General features: G+C 37.4%; 1 protein-coding gene across 6 annotated transcripts in view; it reads right to left on the bottom strand.

Moving 5' to 3' along the window:
* Nucleotides 1–3,103: 3,103 nt before the first annotated feature.
* The window catches only part of LOC105208288, a 79,177-nt gene continuing 68,877 nt past the window's right edge, over nucleotides 3,104–13,403 (bottom strand). For 4 of the 6 annotated variants that reach the window (XM_011178107.3, XM_039453546.1, XM_039453547.1 and 1 more), the window contains 10 exons: nucleotides 11,578–11,885; nucleotides 9,293–9,915; nucleotides 8,566–9,107; nucleotides 7,734–7,914; nucleotides 7,211–7,341; nucleotides 6,779–6,927; nucleotides 6,135–6,314; nucleotides 5,792–5,896; nucleotides 5,509–5,709; nucleotides 3,104–5,308 (listed from right to left, as the gene is read on the bottom strand). In XM_011178107.3, the coding sequence (XP_011176409.1) occupies nucleotides 5,147–5,308; nucleotides 5,509–5,709; nucleotides 5,792–5,896; nucleotides 6,135–6,314; nucleotides 6,779–6,927; nucleotides 7,211–7,341; nucleotides 7,734–7,914; nucleotides 8,566–9,107; nucleotides 9,293–9,915; nucleotides 11,578–11,885 (2,582 nt within the window). In that variant the 3' untranslated portion in view covers nucleotides 3,104–5,146. Of the gene's footprint in view, nucleotides 5,309–5,508; nucleotides 5,720–5,791; nucleotides 5,897–6,134; nucleotides 6,315–6,778; nucleotides 6,928–7,210; nucleotides 7,342–7,733; nucleotides 7,915–8,565; nucleotides 9,108–9,292; nucleotides 9,916–11,577; nucleotides 11,886–13,403 lie in introns of all 6 variants that reach the window. The other 2 variants (XM_026134712.2, XM_011178108.3) reach the window with 2 other exon arrangements.

Raw genomic sequence — 13,403 nt, 5'->3', positions numbered from 1 at the left:
TAAAAAAGAAAAGGGAAGAAGTACGTATAATGAAACCTTAATTAAGCCATTATATCTACAAGGGCCATAAAATACTACCTTCTCATTCATCTTCATTCTGCGTAATTAAAAGTAAATCTACTTCTATGTCAGCTAGAGGATTTGCTTTCTGAATGTTTCATGCGGAATACATCCCTATCCGAAATGTCATCAGTGAAGTCTATATACATAAATTGATCGCACGTGTTTTAATTTTGTAATTTCCGAAGTAAGATCTATCTACGTGAATCTGTTAAAGATTTATAACCATTACGAAAAATTAATAATGTATTTTAACGACCTTTCTGTTCAAGAGAAATTGCTAAGAATATATTTAAGGAAATATCTCCGAAATGTCAAATGATGCGATACACATTTATTTTATTTATATATTAATTCCTTGGGTACAGGTTTATTTGAAAAAATTCTTGCGTTCTTTGTTTTGTCCTAATTTGAATAACGAATTAGACTCGTCATCCGTAAGTTAGGCAAAAACAAGTGCATGACCGAGTCTCAGTCATCAAATGTACCCAAGGGGTTAATAAAAATTTTTGTCATATATAATATACAACAATTTTTTCCAAATATGTTTTTATTTCATTTTAATTGTGACTTTCTGATCTGTTTATAATTCAATTGCATTTAAAATACGGTGACGCGAAACGGTTTAGTTGATATTTCCATTCATCTACCGGCAATAATGAAAGTTGCAGAGTATTTTGTTAGCAGAAGAGTTAATACTGCGACCGTATAATTCGGTCTGTATGCAAAACATCCTTGGACAGACATAATGCGAGAGTCGACACAATGCACGGACGTTCGTTCAGTTCACACACGGTGACATACCGTGCGACGCAAAGGCCCACAATGTGGCGCGGCCTCAGATGTCCAATCAAAGACGAGACCGCTAGAAAAATAATTGGCCACAATTGTTAAATTGTGCATTTCCTGATAAAAGTGGCCGGAAGACGGTCTCGCCGACGATTCTGTCGAAATTTACAATACGCGCCGAGCGACGACGTGTGAGCTCGTGTGAGCCGCGATCCCTTTAGATCGCTTTAGACTCACAATTGCATTGATTCTTTTTGTTTTTGACAAGAAAAGGGAAAGAAAAGGAATGTAGGTCGTTCGCCGGGCGCATAATCGATAACATTATTTTTCACTTGGCCGTCAATTAAATTTTATCGACCGAACGATTCTTGTAATTTCAGTTTATACGTTCCATTAGACAATTGTCCATTTAATCGCTTCTCGTGTTTACAAATTTATTCGCCGAGAGTGAATTAATCTGTTCCATTTATCTTCATACTCTTACATCTACCCGCGGCGCCTGCGATAATTATATTCGTGGCTTGTACAGGGCTTGCTGAACTAAAGGGTATAGTAAGCACAGCTGGACGAGAGACTGACCGTGTTAGATTAGATTAACGTCAAGACGTGGGGATTGATGTTTTAATTTCACTCATTGTTTGATTACAAAATGGTATATTCCAGTAAACACTGATTGAAGTAAAAATTTTGAAAGCCACTAAAGTTCTATTTATCTTGATATTTTGTCCATTTTCTAGATTAAAAAAGATTTTAAATTAGCTTTTTTATAATAATTTAACATATTATTGTTGATTAATATTATCTGTATGCTATATTAATAATTAAAAAATTAAATTTATTGACAATTTTTTCAAAATAACTATTTCTATCACGCAAAACGCACAAATAAGCACGTTATCAAAAATATTACTTTTTCAAATCTAGTTTGTCTCCATTAAAATTTCGGGAAAGTTGCTAAATACGTGCCAGTCTCCAAAAGCATACCTATTCAATATTTTACATTTTTACTTCATATAACCAACATTTAGTGACAAAAATGAAAAGTAAATAAGAAATAAGTAAGATAAACAAAAATTTGACAGGTTTCATTTTGTTTTGTGCATGCTAACAGCACTTTAGAAAATCAGATGCATCTGATGTAAATTTTTCGTCAATTTATATAGCTGATAATAACGTAATCGTGCAATTTTATTTTGAGTCAATGATACATTATTATAATCCATCTGCTTATAATGTTAAAGTAACAAAAAATCTCATCAATTATTAACGCAAGAGTGTTACGCAACATATCTCTTCAATGAAACACATTGTTATCCTACTTTCGCGAATCCGCTCGTCGAGACGTTTCCGCCGTCAGAACTCGACGATTGCAGCTGACGATTAGCGCGGTGATTATAACCGTCAGAGGCGCGCGTAGTTTCCGATAATTAAAATCTTATTGCGCGAAGGAGGGACTTCCGATCCTTATTACAATCGATCAAGGATAACCGTAAGCGAAATAATTATTGTTCGGAGCGCCGATTACCGGCGCGGCCCGAGGTCAGGGGCCATAATAACAGAACACTTGGCTCGATCCGTACGGCATACGTTGTAACACTTAATGCGCAATTATTCAATTGGAGGCGGTTGATTCACGTAGGAACCGGTCGCGGCAAAAAGTTCAGAAAATATGTCGCGTAAATCACACGAATTTTCGCCGGTCTTGCGACAGCAGCTCGGTCGCGCTGAATTTGTCACACCGATGATGAATTTTAATAGTAATATATGATGCGATATATATACATATATATAAAGAGATAGAGAGAGGAAGATAGTTTAAAACACTTTAATACCATTTTAACTTTCAATAGCAATTCTCGAAAACGGTTGCTATTTCGATATTTCTGTTAACAAGCATCAATTCTAGGCGAAACTGCAAATGCTTTGCAACGTCCCATTAATTCTAGTATGTCCCCTCTACAAAGCGGCTTTGAAAGCCGCTTAACATCATGCACCTATTGAAATTTATCGGTATTAAGTAAATCCAGGAGTAGTTTTACCTGCAATGTCATTTATTAAATACAAAATTTAACAAAACACGTGATATAATAATTATTATTATATTAATAATAATACAAATATTAAAATGGAAATATAATATTAATAATACAATAATAATAGAAACATTTGTAGAGAACTAATTGACTGTACAATACTCAATATGTTGTGAAAGAGGAAGAAGTGAAAATAGAGACACACGTAGCACCAGCTAAGCTTAATATGTCCACCATTCTTAATATATTAATCAGAGCAAATTTTGCTGGAAGTACAGTCGCACATAATCAGATCATTTTATAAACAATGCATTAATGATACATATATTATCGCTTAATAACTCTACGTCTACAATCCGTGTATTCTCGACTGAGAGTACAGAGAATACATCTTTTATTCAAGTATCAAAGTGGCGTGTCTTCTCGGTCCTGTGACCCGCGATCACAAGTAGCGATTATCGTTGCGTTGTCGTCGTCGCGACAAGGGAACAGGTATCGATTCTTTGGTATCGACATAACGCGGCGCATGCTGCCATGCGACCGAAATTTCGGATAATGAAAATATGAAGCGACCAATAATATATCGGGAAAAAAAATGCATTTTACACTATTATTAGATGTATCTAATTGTTCCGTATCAATTATCTGTATTTATCTCAAGGAAAAGCGAGACTTGTTAAATTAATGCGAAATATCCAGCAATAAGAAAAAAAAATTTTTTTCTTGTCCCGCTGTTTTCACGTTTTACAAATTTCATTTACATACGTACGATGTCCGAGAGTTCGCGGAAGATAGCAGCGTCCCTTCCCAGAATTAGCTGGCTCTTGCAATGCAATAATTGTAGATATCGATATTCGAAAACGTGCGGTGTTATCGAAAAAAGAAAACAAAAATATTGTAAAATATATATTGAAATATGTATAATGGAAAAAATCTCGGCCATACCACTTACACGATGTCCGTACGTCTCTTTGGCAAACATACTTGTGTGAGATTCGTTGTTCCCAATGTGCGCGGCTCTTCTCGGGTCTAATCGTCGATTTTATCAGCGCCACGAATAACCGCGCACGGAGCGTGCCGTAACGTCGGCTTTCAACCCGCACGTATAATCTAAATCTACATAGTAATCTCATTATTTAACGAACGATACGAGAGAGAGGTCAAGATCCTCGTGGATCATCTTTGTATCTCCGCTCTCCTTTTCTTGTGCAACACAAGAACGATAGGTCGCCTAGCACCACCGATAATATCGATAGTATGTCATATTTACATTTTGATTGGTCCCCTCAGTAAACTTGTGTCAAATTTGCAATTTATTTTATCTAAAAATTATCTAAAAATATTATATAATTATATGTCCGAGCCTTTACTTCTTCTTGGTGCTCATTCGTTATTATCTTTTCGATAATGCAACAGAACAGTTTATAAATAACATTGAGTTTATAACCTAAAGTTCATAATATCGACGTTTCTTTTTTCAAGTTTTTATTTCAATCTCAAGCATAACTTCGATCGTAAGCCAATTATTTCGCAATATTCGGAGAAACGCATTATCGATTTACGATAACGAGGAAATGCGAAATATTCTAGGAATGATTACGATAATATCTGGGTCATATAAATATATCCGAAACAAATACGTTCGAAAGTAGCTGAGAAGCGATCAATATGTAGCGCATTTTTGGAAAATTTATAAATACCGTTTATGATGTAACAATAAACAATACAACGTTTGTAAAGCATGCTTTTCATTTCGATTTTTGTATTCACAGCGTTTTTTATATCGAGTTTTCATTTATTTAAACGCCGCAAATTTGCCTCCAGAAATTAATTTTTCAAAATTTTATAATTATTACCGTACAAAAGCGCTTCTACGTTAATTTATTACTTTATGAATTGTCTACGTATTGCCGGATCTCTTTGCCTCTTGGGATTAGTAATGTGCAGCGGTGAACTCGCGACAGACCAAATCTGTCGACCTAAAGACGTAGCAAAACAATTTCAACGTTTTGGTGAGAGCAGCTTTCAAACAGCTATCGATTGAAACGGGTAAAAGAGCTGTCGCTCAAACAGACCGTTTTCGAGCTGGAGAGTTCGTTTGCGAGAAACGCCTCGAGGAACGTCTTAACGCGTTCATCGGTCGACGGCACAAAACGAATATTCCCCGTTAGACCTTCGTTCTTCATTTTCCTCTTTGTCCGCATTTTATCCACGGATTCCCTCTGCTTGCGTCGCGAAACGTTTTTGCGCGCCGTCCGGAGAACTTATACTACGTAAATCGGATCTTTGCACACCGAGATCCTTGCTTCCTGTAGGATCCTCAGCCTCGGACCCAGGGGAACCCCCATTTTCTGCAGTCTTTCCTCGCTGAGATAAGGCAACTCCACCATCCCGACCTTCTCTTTCTCAAAAGCAGCCGCGTATTTCTAGAATTACAATTGTCATTAAAGACAGAAATTTCGATCAAGGAATATAGTAGTGTGCAAGGGTGCCTTCAGCTAAAACATTTATAATTCAGAAAGATGCGTCGATATTTCTGTCTGAGAAAAAACGATTTCAGATTGATCGAGGAATCTGTTCGTCGCTCATCTTCGCAAAACCGCGCATAGCAAACGATGGCACATACCTCATACCCAAGTTCCCTCAGGAACAGTCTGATGAGAGGTGGCTCCGTGCCGAAGAACTTGGTCAGTTTCTTCACTCTCGAGGGATTCGAAAGCGCCGGCAATTCCGAATCCTTGATCAGGGGCTGTGACTGCGACCTCACCATCGCCATGTTCGTTTGCGTTCTGAGGGTCGCAATCTCGCACTTTATGCTCTCCATTTCCTGCGAAAACCTGATAGTAGTAGAATCTTTGGAAATTCCAGCTCGTTTCGTGCCGTAACTGTTGTTAACCGGGTTCACTCACCTGAATCATCAGATGCTGGGTCCTCATCTCCGAGCTCAGGTGAGCCACTGATCTTGCCAATGTCACCACGTGCGACTCCAGTCGCTGAAAACGCTTGTTGATGCTCTAAACAATCAGAATACGTTTCACAGTGATTTTCTAATAATTATTATTTTGAAGGTTAACGATGTTCTTTCCTTACAAAAAATAACGACAAGAAACATCGACAATAAATGCGTTCCAAATTTGAAATTTCTCGGTCGGATCGGATGTAACGTGAGAAAATAAATATTAATAAAAATTATTAGATTAAATATTAAAAATTAACGTCAAACATGTGCGTATGAAAATGAACTTTATTTACCTTAATATCTTTGGCTTTCTTCATCCTGTCATCAATTACGTGGGATCTACGTTTGTCGTGATGCCTCGTGACAGGCCTCGACGACACAGAGGACGTCGGCAACGACGAAACCGAACCATAACTAGTGAGTCCCCTTGCCTTCCGCCTCTTTTTCACACTCCCGCCGAGTAATTTAAGTACCTGCGACAATTTTTTCGCATGCAAATTGAAATAAATTTAATTACGTTAGTGCCATCCTGAGTACTTTTTAGCGTACAATGTTCCCGTTAACTTCAGCATATAATGCCATTTCTAAATGCCACGACTAGAGAAAGCGATGTCTATTATTTTTTAATTTGCATGTAAGATAAATGTTAAGTACTGCGTCTTGCCTTTATATTTTTCTATTTAAAAAATAATAAATAAAGTAAAAGGAATGTTTTTATTAGTCTTAATTTTTTTAACAGATTTAGTATTTTTATAGAATATAGAAAGCACTCCATCTTCTCTTTTTAATTTGTATGTTTGATTTTGTATGTATTTTCTTATTTTCTTAAAGAAAAAGGGAATAATAAAAAGAGGAACGAATGGTTCTTTTAAATAATATAAAAATATTTTCTAAAAATAAAATTTTAAAAATACGTAATAAATAATATCGTACTCACTTCGCTATACATATTTTCTAATCCCTCCAATTGTTTTCTGATTGTCCTTGCATCGGTGGTACTGAGATCGGAGTCACTTCTATCTAACATGGAATCCAAATCAAGTCCTGTCGTGGTAGACGTTAAATCGGCGGCTTCTACTCCGAAAACTGAAAGAATACGTTAATACAAAGCTATTAGATTTAAAAAGTTAACATTCAATAAAATTATTTATTACTTATTTTAGAATTATATAAGTTTAATCATTAAAAATTTAATGCTATTTGCAATAGTTAATTCTAATCTTGGTATAATTATCATTACTTTTTATATAAAAGTAACAGGTGTCATATTAGTCATTTATAAAAAGTAAATATATAATAAGATTAATATTTAAAACGAAAATTTGTATTAAGAAACGAATGTTATGATACAGTGTGTAAGAGAACTCACGATGAGAAAACTTTTTCGCAGCTTCCTTCTTGGATGTCGAAGCGCCACGATGTTTTGTGCTGCTCGAGAAACCTCTCTTTTCCATAGCCTTGCCATAATCGCTGTAATTTGGTTTCGATCCATACGGTAAACTAAATCGAAGATATTTTTATTAATACTATAAGAGTACTCGAACTTGAAGCGACAGTAAAATGTTATACAAAAGACTAAAATTCGTTTGCAACCGAAGATTATTTTATAAAAGTAATTCATTAAAAATATGTGAGATTATTCTTTTAAGAATTTAATTAAAGATTGAAGTATCGTCGAATCAATATCCTGCATCCGAGTCTCGCGTGACTAACAATTTAAGAGTTGCAACGGAGAAAGGCGTTTATTTTTAATACCGCAGAGGCCACTTTTCGATCAGACATCGATATCGGAATTTCGATACGCGAGGAAGGCAACAGAATCGGAAGTGACTCGAGCCGGTGACCGGAAGTAACACCGGTTGCATGAAGAAGAGGGACCTGTTTGAAGTTACCTCGTTGAGTATCGATTTCTCGGCGTACGTGGGCTGTCATGGGGTGACAACGGCGGTAGAGGCGGTGTTACCGAGGATACACTTTCGGACAGGGTCGAGTGCGCCATCGCGGGAACGTCCCTGGGCTCCAAAATACTCCTCAACTCCGACTCCACTATGTCCACCCATTCGGAATCTTGTACTGTGAAAGAGGAACAAGGAGACATGAATCACACAGACTCTGAGCGATCGATACTTCCGAATTTTTCGGAAGAAAAATAAAAGTGACTAAATAATTGCTTGAATATAAAAAAAGATATAACAGAGATAAATAATTATTTTTCAAACATGATTTAAATAATTATGATAATCATACTTTTTTTACAATATTATGTAAATTGATATGGACAAAGGGATTTATTACAAAATTTCTTCTAAAGAATACAGTGATACATAATTTTTATATTTTTTTAAATAAAATAATATATAATAGAAACTTTATTCTTTTCAAAGCGTGCAGTTATATTTTTTATTAATATCTTTTTAACATTAAACACAATAAATAAATATTAACGAACTTCTTCCAGCAAATGTGAGAAATAAGATAATATATTTTTACAACAAAGAAAAAATAAAAAATCCATAATTTGGTCAATTAACGATAAAAAATTGTTAATATATATTTTTATTATTACTTTTATTGGAGAAAGTTTAAAACTAATTATATAACAATCGATTTGCTCTTTTGTAGGAAACAGCTGACGCTGCAAAAACTAATCGAAAAGCATATGTGTTTGTAGTAAGACGACTACAAACAAAAAGTTCAAGGTAAAATCGGAAAGTCGATGCTTACCTTGCGCCAAAGTTTGATCATCGGGCGGCGGGCGTCTTCCGCTCGAATAGACTGCGGAGCCCCTTCCGGAATCGACATTCGAAGAACTCTGGCCGGCCTTGTCGTAATCCGAGCCTGAGCCCTGATTCTGGATCTTCAGTCGGCCGATACCCTGCTCCAGATCGTCTTTCCTATCTGATTTCACGATGGGCTCCTTTCCGCTATATTGTCCACCTTCGAGCCTTTTCGATGGCTCGCCGATCATTTTCGTGGCCAGGCCGACCCTTAAGCCGTCCGCGTCGTCCTTTGGTGGCTTGGAGTTGAAATGACCCTCCTGCTCCGCTCTCTTCTGCAACTCTTCGATCCTCTTCTGCACGGAGTTTCCCTCCGTCAAATCCTGACCTCCCTCTTGACTCGACGATGCCTGCTCCTGTTCCCTCTTCGAGGTCCGTGTCTCGTCTCTCCGAATGCCGAAGCTAGTTTCCGGACGGTACTCCTCGTTTCTTTGTAATCCGTTTCTTCCGAGCTCACATTGACTTCGATCTTCCACAGTGATCTCGTATCTAAAATGCATAGTATTTCTTAGAGAGATTTCTTTCTCAAGTTTTTCCAATCCCAAATAGTATACACACTTCATCCTACTTTAAGTTTCTTTTATATATCACATTATAATTACAGTTATATTATTGTTAATTATATTTATTAATTTTGTAAAAATCTTTACAGTATGACAGTTCTCTTCTCTTACCTCTCCTTATCCAGCGGATCTACCGTCAGGTTCTTCATATTCTCTGCGGGATTCTTCGAAATCTCGGCATTTCGCTCGTCCTCGTAACATAGTTGCGGCTGCGAAGCCGCCTTCTCGATACCCTTCGCAGAGTTTCGCCTCTGAAACTCCGTTTCCTGATTGCCCTCGGTCTTCATGTACACTTGGGGAACGCCGTAACGAGGTCTTCCTTGAGCGTAATGATAGTAGACCCCCTCTTGACCCGATACCCGGAGCTCCTGCCCTTGTCTCGACGTGCTCGGAAGATCGATCTGCGACCTGGACATCGCCTGTCGCGCCTGCTGATACTGCTGATAAGACACGCTGTTGGGGAAGTACGACTGCTGCACGTTTCGCGCGCTCGCGTTCTGCGAGCCCTGCTGGCCGGCCATTTGCTGCTGGTGCATCTGCTGGATCAACTGCTGACGCTGCTGCATGTTCTGGGCGTGCTGCTGCGCGAATCGCGGACTCTGGTGATGATTTTGATTCTGATGAAGCAACTGCTGAGAGCTCTGGAAGCTCGGGCTCGTCGGCGGCATCGCGTTGCCCACTTGATGCTGCTGCACGGATAAACCGTGCGGTTTTTGCAATTGCGTGCCTTGTCCCTGAACCAATCAACCGGCTCGTTAACAATGGACTATCGTTAAGTCGGGAATGCCTATCTGCTTTTTCTACGACCGTTAACGTATTGGAAATCTACTTCAGTATCTACTTTAAGCTTTAATTTAAAGCTCCTTTAGAGACGCGGCGTATCGACACGACAAATCTTCTCAGAGTTCAATAACAACCTTCTTTTTTTACAAATCGAAAATGTTTTATTCATTATCCTGTTACTAAACTGATCGACCGGAAGGTCGACAATAAGTTATTGTTAAATGGATCGTTTGCGCGTCTATTTCCCAACAAACAATTATTATTTTAATATTCATTGTGAATACTTTATACATGAGAAAACGTTTACTTGTCGTTACTTTTTATAATGAGACTCTTCCGCGCATCTTTTCTATTTCTTAATTCAACCACTATACGGCGATAGTATATACCAACAACGATCGTCTTTATTGCATGGATCGCGTTATTAAAAAGGAGTAATCCCATACAATTTTCAGCGCGGTTATGTAAATTTTACAGACTTCTTTCTCGAAGCTTTCCCATCGCGCGTGTACGCAACAGCATAGAAAGCTGTTGAGATGCATCATTACGAATAATATACTGCGCACTGTTCGCCGGTGATTTAGCGCTCCGTAGCGCCGTGTTACACGCGTTCGCTATCATTAGACCAACCGTTATTTAACGAACTAAAATGTTGGCGCGCGGCTAGGCAAGTATCAATCATGCTACAAACGGAACATTCCTGCGAGCCGTGTCACGCTACGTTACATCGTGTTATCATTCGAATATCACATTATGCCGTTTAATGTTTGCCGGTGCGTAGTTGCTTTTGTATGGGACACGATAGGTTGGATGACTACGTTGTTACTTTATTCGAATTTATATGAAGGAGATGCCACGAGAAGACAGGTGACAAGTTATGAGACACTTATTTTTTCATCCGCCTGCGAGTCCCCGTTTCCTGCGCGTATAACGAATATCCGCTCTCGTAAGAATACCGATATTATGCACCACTGCGAAATATATAATCTACGTATCTGCCTATCTTTATCAGAAAGTACAATTTAACAAATTTGTGTTAAGGAAAAGTTTAAGTGAAATAAATTTTACTTTTCTAAATAGGACTTTAAGAGAACGGAGGAAAAAGAGAAAACCATTTCTTATTTCAAGAATAATATTGCACCTTTGGAAGAAGAGCGTCACATCTTAAAAGAGAAGAAACAATGTGAAAAGGTTTTGTTAAATCAATAAATTCGAATTAATAAATACAATAAATTTTGTTCCATGCCGTCACAATATTAATTTTATATAATTAAAAAGCAAAATAAAAAAAATATTTTTATTTATAATTTTAAAAACTTTGCTTCGTTACGCTCTTCTTAAAGTATAAAGCTCTCGAAAGCCAAATTGATATACTCCACTTTTAATAAATTTCTTAATTTTAGTACTAATACATACAATTAATTCTTTTTCTCTCTCTTTCTCTTTTATAAATTCATCAACTTCTCTATTTTGCGGAATTTATTACTCTGAAAGATTTTCGGAAGACATGAACGCGGGAAACGTTAACGTCAAATTTTCTCATCATTTATTTAGCAGCGATTTTTAGCGAAGCTGTATATCGACGTGAACATTTCTCATCATGCGAGATGTACCTGTGCCTGCGTGGGATTTTGATGGATTCCCTGATGTATTTGCTGTCCGGTCATACCGCCCGGTGTCGGAACCATGTACTCCCTCGTAACATTTTGCACCTGCTGCGCACCTGTCGTGGTTTGGCCGAAAGCAGGAACTTGGGTTTGATGAACTGTTTGAATTCCTCCTGGCGGTGTGTGGTGGGTCACATGTAGCTGAGCGCTCTGTCCTGGTAAATTCGGCTGAATGGTCGCGGTCGGCTGCAGTTGGCCTGGTAAAGGTACATTCTGCTGGTTGCTTTGATAGCCGTACGAGTGGCCGTACTGACCTGAACAACGAAAGAAAAAATATTCTATATTATTTCTCTTTGTTACACAAAGAAGATTAATCCGGATTAATCGTATACTTGTGACATACATAGAAAGAGAAATCATTATTTTTCTCCGTTAAATACATTATTATCTCTTTATTATCTTGTTATATTTCTGATTAAAATTACATGTTAAAAATGTATCGTTCGCTACGTGGAAGACTCGAAGGGTACTTCAATACCCACTGAAGAATTGAAGTGCAACTAGAACGTTGCATCATAAACGTACATGCTCGTTCTGAACGCCATTAGGGATGCTAAAATGAATGAATATGCAATGCGCACTACTGAAGTTAATTAAAAGGAAAGTTTCTCCACCATTTATGTGCCAACTACATTGAAGTACACGTTTCGTGAACAAATCGTTATTAGGGTCATAGAAATTACGAAGAGCTAAAATGCTAAAAGGGCATGGAAATTGCAGGGGACATTACAAACTTTTCACAAAGGAAATCGTCGAAAATAGTCAAATGAGCCGCATGAAATATTGTAGCCGATTTCACCGATTTTCTTCAACATACATATGCATATATTTTTCAAGTACTCGCTGTGACTCGGCAAACGTAACTTTTTCTCGTGCCAACGTGTCCGTTTTCTTCTCTCTCATAAAAGATTATAACGTTATATATTTTTTAAAATGTACTATACTTACTGAAATGTAAAATACTTTAACTATATACTTTCAAATTATTCCTACATATTATTCGATGGTTAAGAAGTGGTAAATTATTGATTTTACATACGCGTTCGTAGAAATTTCACGTTCGTCTATCGACCGCTAATCTCGATTTGAACGAAGGATTACGCGGAGAGATATTACTCGTGTATTAAAGCGTGTAGATCGCGAAATAATGGCAACGATATTGCGCGTGCGAGGATCTCGTCTCCGTGCGATGTGAATTTACGGGTTTGCACAACGAGCGAGTGCGAATAACACACGTCGCGCAAAAAAGGAAGAAAGTCCCACGTCGCGTGCATGTTGCGAGCGACAAGTTGCGAGTAAACGGCGAGGTGAGCTCGCTTATTAAATAAAAATCAGAGATATATATAATCCAATAAATTTACATCAGTCATCAGCTGTGACAGGTAATGTCATGTTGAACGTCGCGATTTGAAGATTACGAATGAAATTCGCTTGCCATTTTTAATTACATTATAATTACAAATAAAAGTATTCAATGTGTGTGTGTGTGTGTGTGTGTGTAAACACAATTAATTTATTAATTATTTAATAATTAATATTATATTTATATACACATTTTACGAATTTATTGTAATTAATTATTTTAACTCTCGGCTGTAAGATAATTGATTGCCACTTTGTTTAGACGAGTTCATTAATAATAGAAGATACTTTTTCAACAAGAAGCAACCTAAGCTATTAATTTTTTTACAATTAAGTATAAAGTTCGTGCATTTTTCAGGAGCAAAAAGACCCACCGCACGCAGGCTACCCTACACGCTTGCACAGGTCGC

This window comes from Solenopsis invicta, chromosome 9, assembly GCF_016802725.1.
Source record: "Solenopsis invicta isolate M01_SB chromosome 9, UNIL_Sinv_3.0, whole genome shotgun sequence".
Classification (NCBI taxonomy): Eukaryota; Metazoa; Arthropoda; class Insecta; order Hymenoptera; family Formicidae; genus Solenopsis; species Solenopsis invicta.
This window is presented reverse-complemented; position numbering and strand designations above follow the sequence as displayed.